The 12141-nt window shown below is 39.0% G+C and overlaps 1 protein-coding gene across 3 annotated transcripts in view; it reads right to left on the bottom strand.

The window, feature by feature from the left end:
- Positions 1-11704, bottom strand: part of ap1b1 (adaptor related protein complex 1 subunit beta 1) — a 29087-nt gene extending 17383 nt beyond the window's left edge. The window contains exons 1-13 of one of the 3 annotated variants that reach the window (XM_078250737.1): positions 11631-11704; positions 9122-9182; positions 7450-7555; positions 7222-7357; positions 6388-6633; positions 5961-6151; positions 5633-5854; positions 5338-5458; positions 5163-5258; positions 3773-3888; positions 2415-2580; positions 1526-1624; positions 178-437 (exon numbers count right to left, since the gene is read on the bottom strand). In XM_078250737.1, the coding sequence (XP_078106863.1) occupies positions 178-437; positions 1526-1624; positions 2415-2580; positions 3773-3888; positions 5163-5258; positions 5338-5458; positions 5633-5854; positions 5961-6151; positions 6388-6633; positions 7222-7357; positions 7450-7555; positions 9122-9158 (1796 nt within the window). In that variant the 5' untranslated portion in view covers positions 9159-9182; positions 11631-11704. Of the gene's footprint in view, positions 1-177; positions 438-1525; positions 1625-2414; positions 2581-3772; positions 3889-5162; positions 5259-5337; positions 5459-5632; positions 5855-5960; positions 6152-6387; positions 6634-7221; positions 7358-7449; positions 7556-9121; positions 9183-11324; positions 11484-11565; positions 11611-11630 lie in introns of those variants that run through there. The other 2 variants (XM_078250735.1, XM_078250736.1) reach the window with 2 other exon arrangements.
- Positions 11705-12141: the final 437 nt, after the last annotated feature.

Raw genomic sequence — 12141 nt, 5'->3', positions numbered from 1 at the left:
TTGAAGGAAGGAAGGAACAAAGAACAGCTGCACAACCTGACACTGCTGGAAAGTGTGTTATTCAGCAGATTAGAAAGATAACACAATAGCAAAGTGAAGAAGCTAGATCTACTTTAGTAAACAAACCCCTTTGCCTGCAGTGGTTAAAAAAATAAATAAATAAAGTGCACCACTTACGATCCAGCACTGCCAGGGAGTCTCTTGTGCTGGACACCACGGCTGCCCTCAACAAAGGCACTGGGAGGCTTGTGGTAGACAGAGGCCAGAGTACCAATGTGGCAGATGAGCTCCTCCAGCAGTGTGGGCTCAATCAGATCCGTCTCCTCAGAGATCAGGGGCTTCTCAGCCAGAACCACCTCCTTGGCAGCCACTGGGTCTGTCGAGAGTAGACGCCAGTAGATGTAGCCCCGGTCCCTGAGGTCTGGGTTATCAGAGTCCTGCAGAGACAGATGATGGAATGAGGATGAAGCATTAATATATTAATGGAGCATGTTTAATAAATACTTAATGTTAGATTCTTTTTGTGTTGGCTCCGATATGACAGACTGAGCAGTGCTTCGAAGGTTTTCAGGGTTTTAACCCAAGACCTAAATTAATGTATGCAGTAAAATTATGAAAATGCAGATAACCTGCGAGGCTCTCAAATGATTCGAGTTCAGTGAATAAAAAAAATATATATATTTTGTCATAAGGTTCTTTTAAGTTATGAGGCACATTTTCCGCTTCTGTTTTAGCCAATGTTGTTTCACACATTCAGAGGTACCAGTTTATTGCTGCATATAGATCTATAGAAACGTATGTAATACAGTAAGGCCTGTAATACTTTTGTTGTGTCAGATTGTATCACATTGTGTCAGAAAGAGACATTGACTCAACTCTATAGTTGTTTCTGAAACCATAGTTGTCAGTGGTGTGACGGCGTTATAAAAGAGGTGTGTCTTGTTTTTGTTCATAAATGATGACAAAATAAAGACACACCAACTCATGATTTTCCATGATAACATTTCTACTCTTAAAACTAAACAAAAAATCATGCTCCAAGTTTTATTTACGCATTCAAACATTAACACGTACACATGTGCAGAGATGCTATAGCTAGTTTTTGCATCTGTTTTAAAGATAATACTACAAATAGGTGGATTTTTATTTGGGTAAATTCTGACATATCACATACTGATAATTTTGGCTAAGATAATACTACATGTTGTAGCAATGTTTTCATTTTTTTTTTTAAATCAACTCACTACCTAAAACCACTAACACAAGTGTTACAGAGAGTAAGCTCAAACCACTGCAGTCATTACTAAGAGAAGTGCATGGCTCAGATCTTTAATGGCATTACAATACTCCAGTGTCCCTGGAATGATGAGGTTATAGTGAACTCTTTGAAAAAGATATAAAAGGAGCAAAGTCAAAAGCCCTGTCTGATGAGGATAGCAAGTTCAGAGTAGACAGTAAGTGAGGATTGTCAAATATGACAGACATGATTAGGGTTAGGGAAAATGTGTGCGTTTGTTTTTCTCACCTGTGTGGCCAGGCTTAACACCTGCTGCACCAACTCCTGGGTCTCGGTGGGCTTTTTCAGGAACAACTTAACGATTGCTGTCAGCAGCTGCAACTGCACCTAGAGGTGAACACATACAGTACGTTACAACAAATGCAGCTAGTGCAAGTACAATTTTGCATACAAATGTAAAACAGTGGCAAGGTGCATATTAACGATGATCTTTTAACAATGACCTGTACTGAACCACAGTAAACACATAATAAATAAACAAAGTTTTGACTCCTGGGCTTAGGTTTCCCATGGATGCCACACCCTGCTAAACAGTAAATATCCCATCTACTAGTTTAATCTGCTGTTACCAAACAGCACAAAAGAGAACATTTTATGATGTTTTTAATGCATTTCCTGCTACGCACAAAATCATAACCAGAAAAGCATCTCCAAGACAATAATATGATAATTGAGCTATTGCTTAAGGGGAGCCGTCTAACCAAGTAGAGCCTGTTGTAATCCCACAACGAATTGTGGCAGAACACTCTCCAGAGTGAAGGCTGGCTTCTCCACAAAATGTGTGTCTGAGCCAGACAAAGTGTTCCCATTATTCCCATTACTTCATATTAAGCATGGTCAGTCTCAGTAAAACTAAATATATGACTCATGTAGGACTCTTTACTTTCTCTCACGGTACCACAGATTTTGTCAGTTAAAAAAGACTGGTTCTCTGTAGTAGTACTGCATGTGTATATTGCATGTCACCTCCATTTTCACTGCTCTGCAGCAGCTTACAAATGACTTATTATTTCCAACTACAGAAACCATGCGCTACTTACTGCCAGCAAGTTAGCAGTGCCACTACCATTAAAAATGGAAATGAAAAAACAACCTCCCCACACTCTCCTAAACACACCTGAGTGCTTTCATCATGAAAACCCTCCAAAAAGCTCTCCAGCAGCTCATCAGCGTTGTCGATGCGCTCAGCATACTCTCCCACAATCCAGATCATGGCGGCACGTGCCTCCGGCTCATCCAGGGAGTCCAGGTTTTCACACAGGGTGGCAATCACACTCTCATACCTAGAAACAGTCATGTAAAACAACATTATATGCACTCAAATATTGCAGATGTATGTATTAGGAGAAATTCTATCTAATCTATTTATGAAAAAGAGGGACAGAAAAAAACAGCAAAACAAGCTGACAGATAAACAGCCAACATATAAATCACCAGCTTATAAAACATGTTAACACACAACTGCCTACTTTCACATCTAGCACACACAGAGCAAACGTTTCAGAATTTAAAAAAAGAAAAAATTCTGGTTGCTCAAATTCGATTGGTCAACCTAAATCTATTTTTTGTAATTCTAAAACTTGAATTTTTGGATCTGAATGTGTGACCATTGAAAACATTCTATTTCAGCTTTTGAAATTGCAAATCAAGAAATCTCATTTTAATTTCAAAGAAGTGAATTCAGAACAAATAAATTCAGATACATACAAATATTTCAATATTAAGAATTAAGTGGCTGTTAAAATTCAAATACTTATGTCTCATATTTGTATTCATAAACATTAGCTTTATTTTGTGTTCTGGCAGCCTGACAAATGTAAATTCAGTATTCTCTGCCCTTTTAGCTCTGGTTTGATGTGTGGATCTTTCGCTTAATAGATGCTCAACCAGCCAATGATTTCTGCAGTGGTTGAGGCATTTCTGATCTGCATATAATGCATCATAATAACCAACAAATTCTATTTACGTAGCGCTTTTATTACAAGATACACCGAGGCAGAAAGATTTAATTGGTGTCTAATTAATAAATATGCAAAGGTTTGAGGGGAGTAGTGACTCATATAGCTAAAAGGCTTGAGCAATGCAGAGCTGGGAACCTTCCGAAGATGATCCCTTGGAGACTCACAACTCCACGTTGATGGTCTACTGCTGTGTGGGAGAGGTTTCTGTCTGGCACATGAATCCACTCTGTTGGATCAACAGCAGAAGCCACACTCCAGCTGAACCTGACTGACCTTTGACCAGGTGCATTCAAGGCAGGGTTTTAAGTGCTGTCCACTACAAACACTCTGTGTTACTGAGGACAATTTCCCCCTCTATCAGTTTGAGATACTAAACAGCAGCCTCACAGCAATAACAGCTTCCACAAGCGCCCAGTCCCGATGAATGTATCATGCATCAAGTAAAGCACAGCCTTAAAGTAAAGCACACATGTTTTGTGCAAATGTCCACACTGATGCCTGAGAGGAAACCTACTTGTTGGGGTACTTGCGAAAGATGTCCTTGATAACCACAATGGCCTCCTGCACCACATAGTTGACCTTGGTTTGGATGAGGTCTAGCAGTGTGCTGACACAGCGCTCTGCCGATTGCTGATGAATGGAGAGAGAAAAATATATCTGTCGTGATATATGCCTGCAGATTAAAAACAGTAGAGGCAAATGCATATAAAATGTGTGCATATAATATGCATAAATAATATATGGCACAATATGGAACTAGTTGAAAACAATTTCCACGTTGTGGCATATATTAACAATCTGCTGAGTAATATACTTTCCAGTTTGAAACTTTTTTAAAACTGTGGGCCCTCAGGGTAAAGGAATTCATGTTTTCACTTTAAAATGAGTTTATAGGCTTTGAAATATTGTATCTTATTATATGAAATGTTTGTGTAATGTAATATTAGTAGTAAAAACTGAGTGAATTTATACATTAAACTAGAGATGGTCCGATACCATTTTTTGCTTCCCGATACAGATTCCGATACCTGAACTTGCGTATCGGCCGATACCGAGTACCGAGCCGATACCAGTGTGTCATATATTTTATTATGTTTTAACAACTGTATACTACTATCCCTGTATGGATGTGATATTATTTCTATCTTTGTCGGTCTGGCTCAGGTTAAACTCTTTGTGAAACATGAATGCCACAGAACTTTCTTTTATTCTGCAGTTTGACAGTCAGTTATAACGGAAAAAGAACATAAACTACTTTAACGTAGATTTTCTTTAGGGCTTTATTACGTGGTATCGGATCGGTGTATAAACTCCGGTACTTCTCGATACCAGCGTTTTTTATCGGTATCGGAGCCAATACCGATACTGGTATCAGTATCGGAACATCTCTACATTAAACTTGAGGCTTAAATACTAGATCCAGGCTTCAACAATACTCATTTTAAGTATGTTCTATTGAAATTATGAGAGAAAAATGCCGTGCTGTACTGTATACTCTTACATGTCCGAAATGAAAACCGTAATAACCGTAGTAAATATGAATAATCACATAAACTAATGCTTAATGTTGACGGTTTGACTAACAAAACATCTGGTAACAGTCTGACATATATTATCTAAAATATTTGGGCGGCAACTTTTCCCCCCGCTGTCTAAAAAACATTGGAGCATTTACATTTTAGGGACAAAAAAATAGTAATTAGTGCATAAAGTTGCTGTTTTTTTTTATGTAAAATGAGCCTAGATTAAAACACATACACTAATCACCACCTTGTGCCAACATGATAAATAAAAAGCATACTATTGCTATTATCAAGGCTTTATGTGGGATTTAACATCTTGGGGCATTTTTGCTCTTTACCCCCCTTAATTTCTGACACTGGTCTGACATCATCTCCACCCACCTCTACTTTGATGGCACAGCGGCCAATGGCTCTGACCGCTTTACGGACAAAGTCCACATCCACCTCAGTGGCGTACTCCTTCAGCTCCGCAAGGACCTACAGCAAGACAGACAACCATTAGTGCCACTCAGATGATCTTGTGAACAATAAAGTATGACAGCTGTGGGTGCATTACCTGGGCAATGTTGGCTTGAGATGCTAGGCGAATCATAATGTCCAGCTTCTCCAGTTTGACATAGATTGGGTCATTATACTTTACAAAGAAAACCTTCATCTCATGTTTCAGGATCTCTGGGCTAAAAAATAAATAAAAAATTGGTTAAAAGACTGTTATACAACATACAATACAGTAAAAGGAATCCAACTGAAATGCATTATGCTACAGTAAATGCAACCTTTATTAGGGCCTGATATTCCCAAAGTACATAGAATACTAAAGAGACCTCTGTAGGTCATCACCCCTCATTTACCGTCTCTGTACGATGAGGTTGATGTTTCTAAGAGCCACATATTGCAACTCTGGCTCAGCAGAGAGGAGAGTGACCAGAGGTGGGGCGAGCTTCTTCAGCAGGGTGCCATAGTAGTCCAAGTCTTTGGGCAGCATCTCCATGAACTTCATTAAAACTTTAACAGCTGACAAAACCACTGCAGAGTTGGCGTGGGAGAGCCGTGGGGTGACACGCTCACAGATGCTAGCAGATGTCGATATTGGGAGAGAGAGAAGAAAATTACACAGGGTTTACTGGGTGCATTTGCAAACTGCCATGTGGTGTTAATGAAGGCACTGCTTTCTCTTACCTTTGGGACTCGCGGTCATCACGAGGTGTGTAATTGGCCAGGCAGTCAAGAATGAATATCTGCCCCCACTCTGTACACTCATTTAAAGCTGTCAGCAACTTATTGATGGTCTGAGGGTTCAGGTCCAGTAGATTACTGTTGGGGTGAGACTCGGCTATCTCAGAGAGCGCTGCCACTGCATTTGCTACAACCTAAAGATAAGAAAAGAGTACAGATAAATGCTGACAGAAACATAGATACCCCTAGCTATGTTAATATATAAACGAGAGGTCAGTGTACTAGCACAATTTTGGCAAACATGTTGAAAATTTGTATGCCGGCAAAGGGCTTATTGGTGAAAGACAGAGCTGGGGCTTGTAACCAGCTGTGTCAACACCATGAGTGAGAAATCAAATCTGACCGGCTCAATAGCCTGAAGGAGTCGTACCATGGGGTTGGAGTCAGAGATGAGGTCTTTAAGGGTGTCCAGGAAGCCTTGGTCCTCCACCAACTGGGCGTTGATATCATGGAGCTTTGCAACACACACAGCGGCTGTCTTCCTTACATACGGGTCTTCATCCTTCAGACATTTCCTCAGTGGCTCACACAGGTACTCGGTGATCTTGTCCACACGGATGCAGCCCATTGTACGAACAGCAAGGGCCCGGATTAGAGGGTTAGGGTCTTCACAGTCCTAGATGGGTTGTTCAAAAGGTCATACGTTTTGTCACAACTTTTGATTTCTTTCTATATCATACTACATTATCTGAGAGACATTTGACATGTATCTAACATTTGTTTGCATTATCATTCTGTAAAGAATTAAATCATATAAAAGGAGGAAAAATCAATTCATCTAATTGAATTCAGAGAGATAATGGTAAGTCACTTTACACAGATGTGCAGAGAAGTGTGGCCCAAAACAACATGCATGAGTAGGTTCAAATTAGCAAGAGAATATGTATCCTCCCAATCATAAAGTGCTATGCAAACATTCCTATAACCCTGTATATAACATGAGCACAGTCTGAAACTTCCTGGTACCAACAGTTTGTCCAAATTCTAATACAATCCTCAAATTTGTTTTAACATGTTCCCACTAAATTTAAGATTTCCTTTTTTTAATACTAAACAACTTTTAGGTTGTGCAAGAACTGCAAAAACCTTTTTAAAGCAATGCATCCTGCAAGCTCTAATTCTACTGATTACTGCCCTTGAATGATACATTATGACTAGATCATTTAATATATTTTTCCCATATTTATGACAGGTTGAGCTTTACCTTTACAAAAGTGTTAACAGCCATGATAGCCATGTCTGGCTGACTCTTGGCATAGTTCATCAGGTAGAGGTAGACCAGCTTTTTCAGTTCCAGGTTGTCCGTCTGCATGCAGTTCACAACATCTGGGAACAGAGCGCTGAAGAAAGGACAAGGCATTATGTGACCACTGACTCAAGGAGGGTAAATTGTTACAGTGATTGCAGTGGGGCATCAGTTCCCCTGGCTCACCTGACATCCTTGCCAACTGTCATGGATGCAATGACCTTCTTCACAGCCTCCTTCTTCTTCTCTTTCTTATCACTGTTCAGCTCTGCCTTGAGCTCAAAGATCTCCCCTGTACACACAAGAGAAAAAAGGAAGTCACACATCATCATGTAATCTATTTGTGATGTGGAGGGTAGAAAGGACTACTGTGCAGCATTGACCTCTTTTCCAGCAGTTTCTGATAATGGTGGGTGGTATGGGTTGTCAGGGGTTTCTGTGCACTTGCTGCAAGCAACCATCCTGATATAGAGCGCATGAGTGTTTTGTTTTATACAATTGCAAGGTAAAAGATGAGGATGCAGATGATGGGTCTGCATTGTTTGTGTAAGCAGCTCACTATGGCTTCTTCTACCATTCTTTCCTTGCAATATCCAAACGAAAGACTTCTAGTGGTCCAGTGATAGAAAGCTTTTATTACAAAGCTGCCGCAGGGCGTGCTCATTTGGCCTTAGTAGCTGAGCAGCAGCAGACTTACAGCTCCAATAACGTGGCAAATGAGAGTGCACAAGTCATGTTACCTGATGAGTAGGGCTGGGCGACTATTCAATATGATCTTTTATCAGCTGTCAAAACAAAATTTGTTATTGAAGTTCTTGTTTTATGTGTGTGTGCTTTGTCACAGGTAGTGCGTGCCAGTTGGAACACAGCTCAATGAACTAAATATGAATTTGATTACATGAAATTCTGCATACATTTGTATTGTATATATAAATAAGAATATTTTATTTATATATATATATATAAAATAATAAAATATTCGTATTGCTATCATGAAATGGTCACATGCTGATTGCTATAAAAGTGGAGATACCAATCATTTTAGATTTTTGTTACTTTGTTCAAAACGGAAAGAGATTAAACTTTAATTAGTTTACATTGCAGTGCATTTTGTCACTGACGTGTCTATCTGAAGGAATTAGACTAAACATACACTGTCAGAACACTGTCAATTTTGGGCTTAAATTTGAGTCTACCTACTTTAAGTTTCCCAGACATTGTAAACCGCTAATCACTCCCAATCTCCTTTAAGATGTTAGCAACAGACTGCACACAGCAACATTGGGTAGATGCACAGAAAAAGCACATAGGGAAAGAAAATCGCAAACAGAAACAAACAGAAGGAGTCTACACACTAGCACTCATAAGCATCTGTTTGCATTTCCAAAGCCCTATGTGAGGGAACATGCACAGTTCTGGGTCATGTGAGAAGAGTCACATAAATACAACAGGAGGCCCAGCAGGACAGTTAAATCTCTGACAGCTAATGCTCAATATGTCTAATCTGATTTACAATAACCAGAGCTAGTCAGTTCTTGGCAACAACATCAATACAAAGCAGGGGGATACCATCTCTAGTTACATCTTTCAATGTCTAGCTAGGTCAATTATGTATTGGTAATATATTTAACAATTCAAACTTCAACAGAGTATGCATGTCTTGTGGAAAAACTTAAATTCTTAAATTGGGTAAGCATCTTTGGCTTCACAGCCTGATAATATGAACATGTAATTCAGCACCACAGCTGAATATGTCACAAAATCCACAAAGTACTTACTTAAAAATAATGCATGGCTGCTAGCACTGATTGAGGATAAACAACTGAATTGAAATGAATTAACAAATCAGCTATCAGACCTTTCTTGGTAGTGGTGAAGTACTTGGAGTCCGTCATCTTGGATCCAAATTGTCGATTCTCCTGCAAACGTCACAGTGGTGAGAAAAGTTACTGTGGAAAAATGTCCTTGACTTGAAACTTGGAGCATCACAAGAGCAACAGGAAACACTAAAAGTGCAAGCACAGGGAAATAAAAGGAATTCCTGTCTTCTCCTGGACAAATGGCAGTGACTTATCACAAAACAAAACAATGGATATTGATAAGAAAACAGACACTAATATCTCCTCTTTAAACATTAATCTTGTTGGCCAGCATGTAGTATGTGGCCAACAGGATCTCTTTTACTGAGTCAACTTCTACAGCATATAGTATTTCCTGTTGGTGATTTCCACTCTTGGTGCATCTGCGAAGGATCTTCTCCCATTTATGCAACACCACTTCCTGCTATGAGATTTGAGCAATAGTGCTCAAGTTAAAAGGAAACGCTGCTAGGAAAATTAAAACCGGAATTTGCTCAAAAACATTGACAATTAAATTTTTTTGTCTTCTGAATTGTTGTGCACATTTAAGAAACATATGGCTTGTGCGCATACTCATTAAACTTCATACTATGTTGCCTTTGGCTCTTTTAGTTTTGCCCTAAATATAGTATATAGTAGCCCATATTCTGGTTACAACAGAAAAATTGCTGCAAACTGTGATGCTCTTTACTGGCGGCCATCATGCATTGTTATTAGCCTATAATGTTAATCTGTTATACCATGAATATGATACTTAATTACCACAATATGAATATTGATGCAGTCACTTGCAGTTTTCTACACTGAATGCAACAGATGGCATTTTTTTTTATTTGTATTATGGCTAATAATTTCATTACCCTTTCATTAATTCAACTGACTTTCTGTTATGCAACGTTATCCTAATACCGTTTAATTTAATTAATGAAACTTGCAGGGACAATGATGCTAGCAGAGAATCAGAATCAGATGCATTATCAAAGAAGGTTTTCACTTGCAACAAATGAACCTTGGTGTATTTGGTTAATAATAATAATAATAATAATAATTTATACTTTATTAATCCTGCAAGGGAAATTACAATGTTTTCACTCTGTTGTTAGAATACACATTACACACAGGCCTGAAATACACACACATGCTCAGTAACTACATGCACTAATGGAGAGATGTCAGAGTGGCTGCAGCTGTCGATGGACAGGCGCCGAGCAGTTGGGGGTTCAGTGCCTTGCTCAATAGCACCTCTCCAGCTACCTGTCCACCACCATAATTTGGTCCATATGGGGACTTGAATGGTTCCCAACTCCCTACAGACTGCGCTACTGCCACCACCATACTTTAAAGAGAATAAACAATAAGGCAAAGTACTGATACAGTCAAGAACATAAATACAGAATATATATGACAATAAAAAAGGTGTAAGACACTAACAAAATATATATTTACAATATAACTGTTTAACTAAATGATCTAAATGAATGACAGAGGCCTATCAGTTATTACCGTTAACTTGTCATCAGTGACAATGAAGTGCGTTTCATAGATCTTAGGTAGCAGAGTGATCATTATTCATTGAGCTTCAGGTAGCTGTCAACAGACTCTCAGACTCAGCTATGTTATAGTGTCTTTTTACACACTTTTATTGTAATATATGTATTCTGTATTTATGTTATTGACTGTAGCAGTAATTTGCCTCATTCGTTATTTCCTTTTTAAAATGTTTATTGTATGCACCACATACACCAAGGCAAATTCCTTGCAATTGAAAATTTACTTTGGTAATAAATAACGTTATGATTCTGATCGGCTGTTAGCCAAAAGCTAACCAAATACGATGCGTTAACACAACTGACTACGTAGCTAGCTAACGTTAGCTAACAAGACGATTGCGGTACGTTTGTACGATAATTCACGCTGCTGCCATGCCATACTGACACCGAACTAACAGTATGCCCTTAAATAGTTTGCAGACTAACAATACGAGTACTTCACACTAGCTGACTTTAAGTTATTACTGCCAACTCAGACAAAAAGTAGAGGAAAGATTCGCTAGCTGGCTAGCATCAGGCTACCATGACGTTAGCATAGCAGGCTCGAGAGTGTATTATTCAGTTGGAAGAAAATTAAAATATGTGATGTTAAGTTAGTTAAATTAGTGCAGATAGTTCTGCCATTAACGATGCTATTCGACCAATTACTCACGCATAATTGATTCGCCCATTCCTGCATCTTTGCAGGAGTTAGATGAATGAAACTGGTGCTAAAGGCTAGCTAGCTGTCTGGTGCAGTGTGCCTGTCAGTGTCAGCTAGCGTATGGCCACTTCTCTAGCTCGCACAGCTGAGACATGACCTTCTAAGTACAGGCTTAAGGAAGCCTTTGCCTAAATAGTTAAGCTCTTAATCTATCTGCCTGTTTTAAACCTTACCGAACGAATTAGCGTACCTTGGTATTAAAATTAGACTCGCCACATAACGAATTTTGAGAGACAATCTCCACAAACACCTTACCGTGACAGGCGTAGTAGGGGCTGTGATGGCCTTCTGTTCCCTCCCTTGATTTACTTCCGTCTTTCCACAAAATAAACAGACGAGCAGCGTCAGCTTTCATTCAGAGAAGGTTGTTCACCTTCACCTATGGGCGATAATGTAACAACTTTGGTTGGCTGCATAACATATCCACTGACCTCTTAAGTTGACGACATGAAGAGTAGTACTAAGATACTTAGGTGTTTCCTATATTTTGTCCATGCCTTGTATATATTAATTTACATTGTGTTAAAATTACAGGTGTTTCTTATGTTTTGTCCATCCATTTAAACCAGACTAAATATTAGAAACACATCTGATACTCAACAGCACCACAAACTGCCTCTAAAATTACCATAGAATTTAATCAACACCTCGCTATATGGACAGATCATCATTTTGAAGGGGAAACTGTGTCAATATTTCCGTTCTTCAGGACAATTAAGTTTTGTTGCATTTTTTTAACTTCAGACGTGCAAAATCTGCACTAGAT

The sequence above is a fragment of the Sander vitreus genome, chromosome 5, assembly GCF_031162955.1.
Source record: "Sander vitreus isolate 19-12246 chromosome 5, sanVit1, whole genome shotgun sequence".
In the NCBI taxonomy this organism is placed as follows: Eukaryota; Metazoa; Chordata; class Actinopteri; order Perciformes; family Percidae; genus Sander; species Sander vitreus.
The sequence above is the reverse complement of the archived record's forward strand: the minus strand, read 5'-3'. Positions and strand labels throughout refer to the sequence as shown.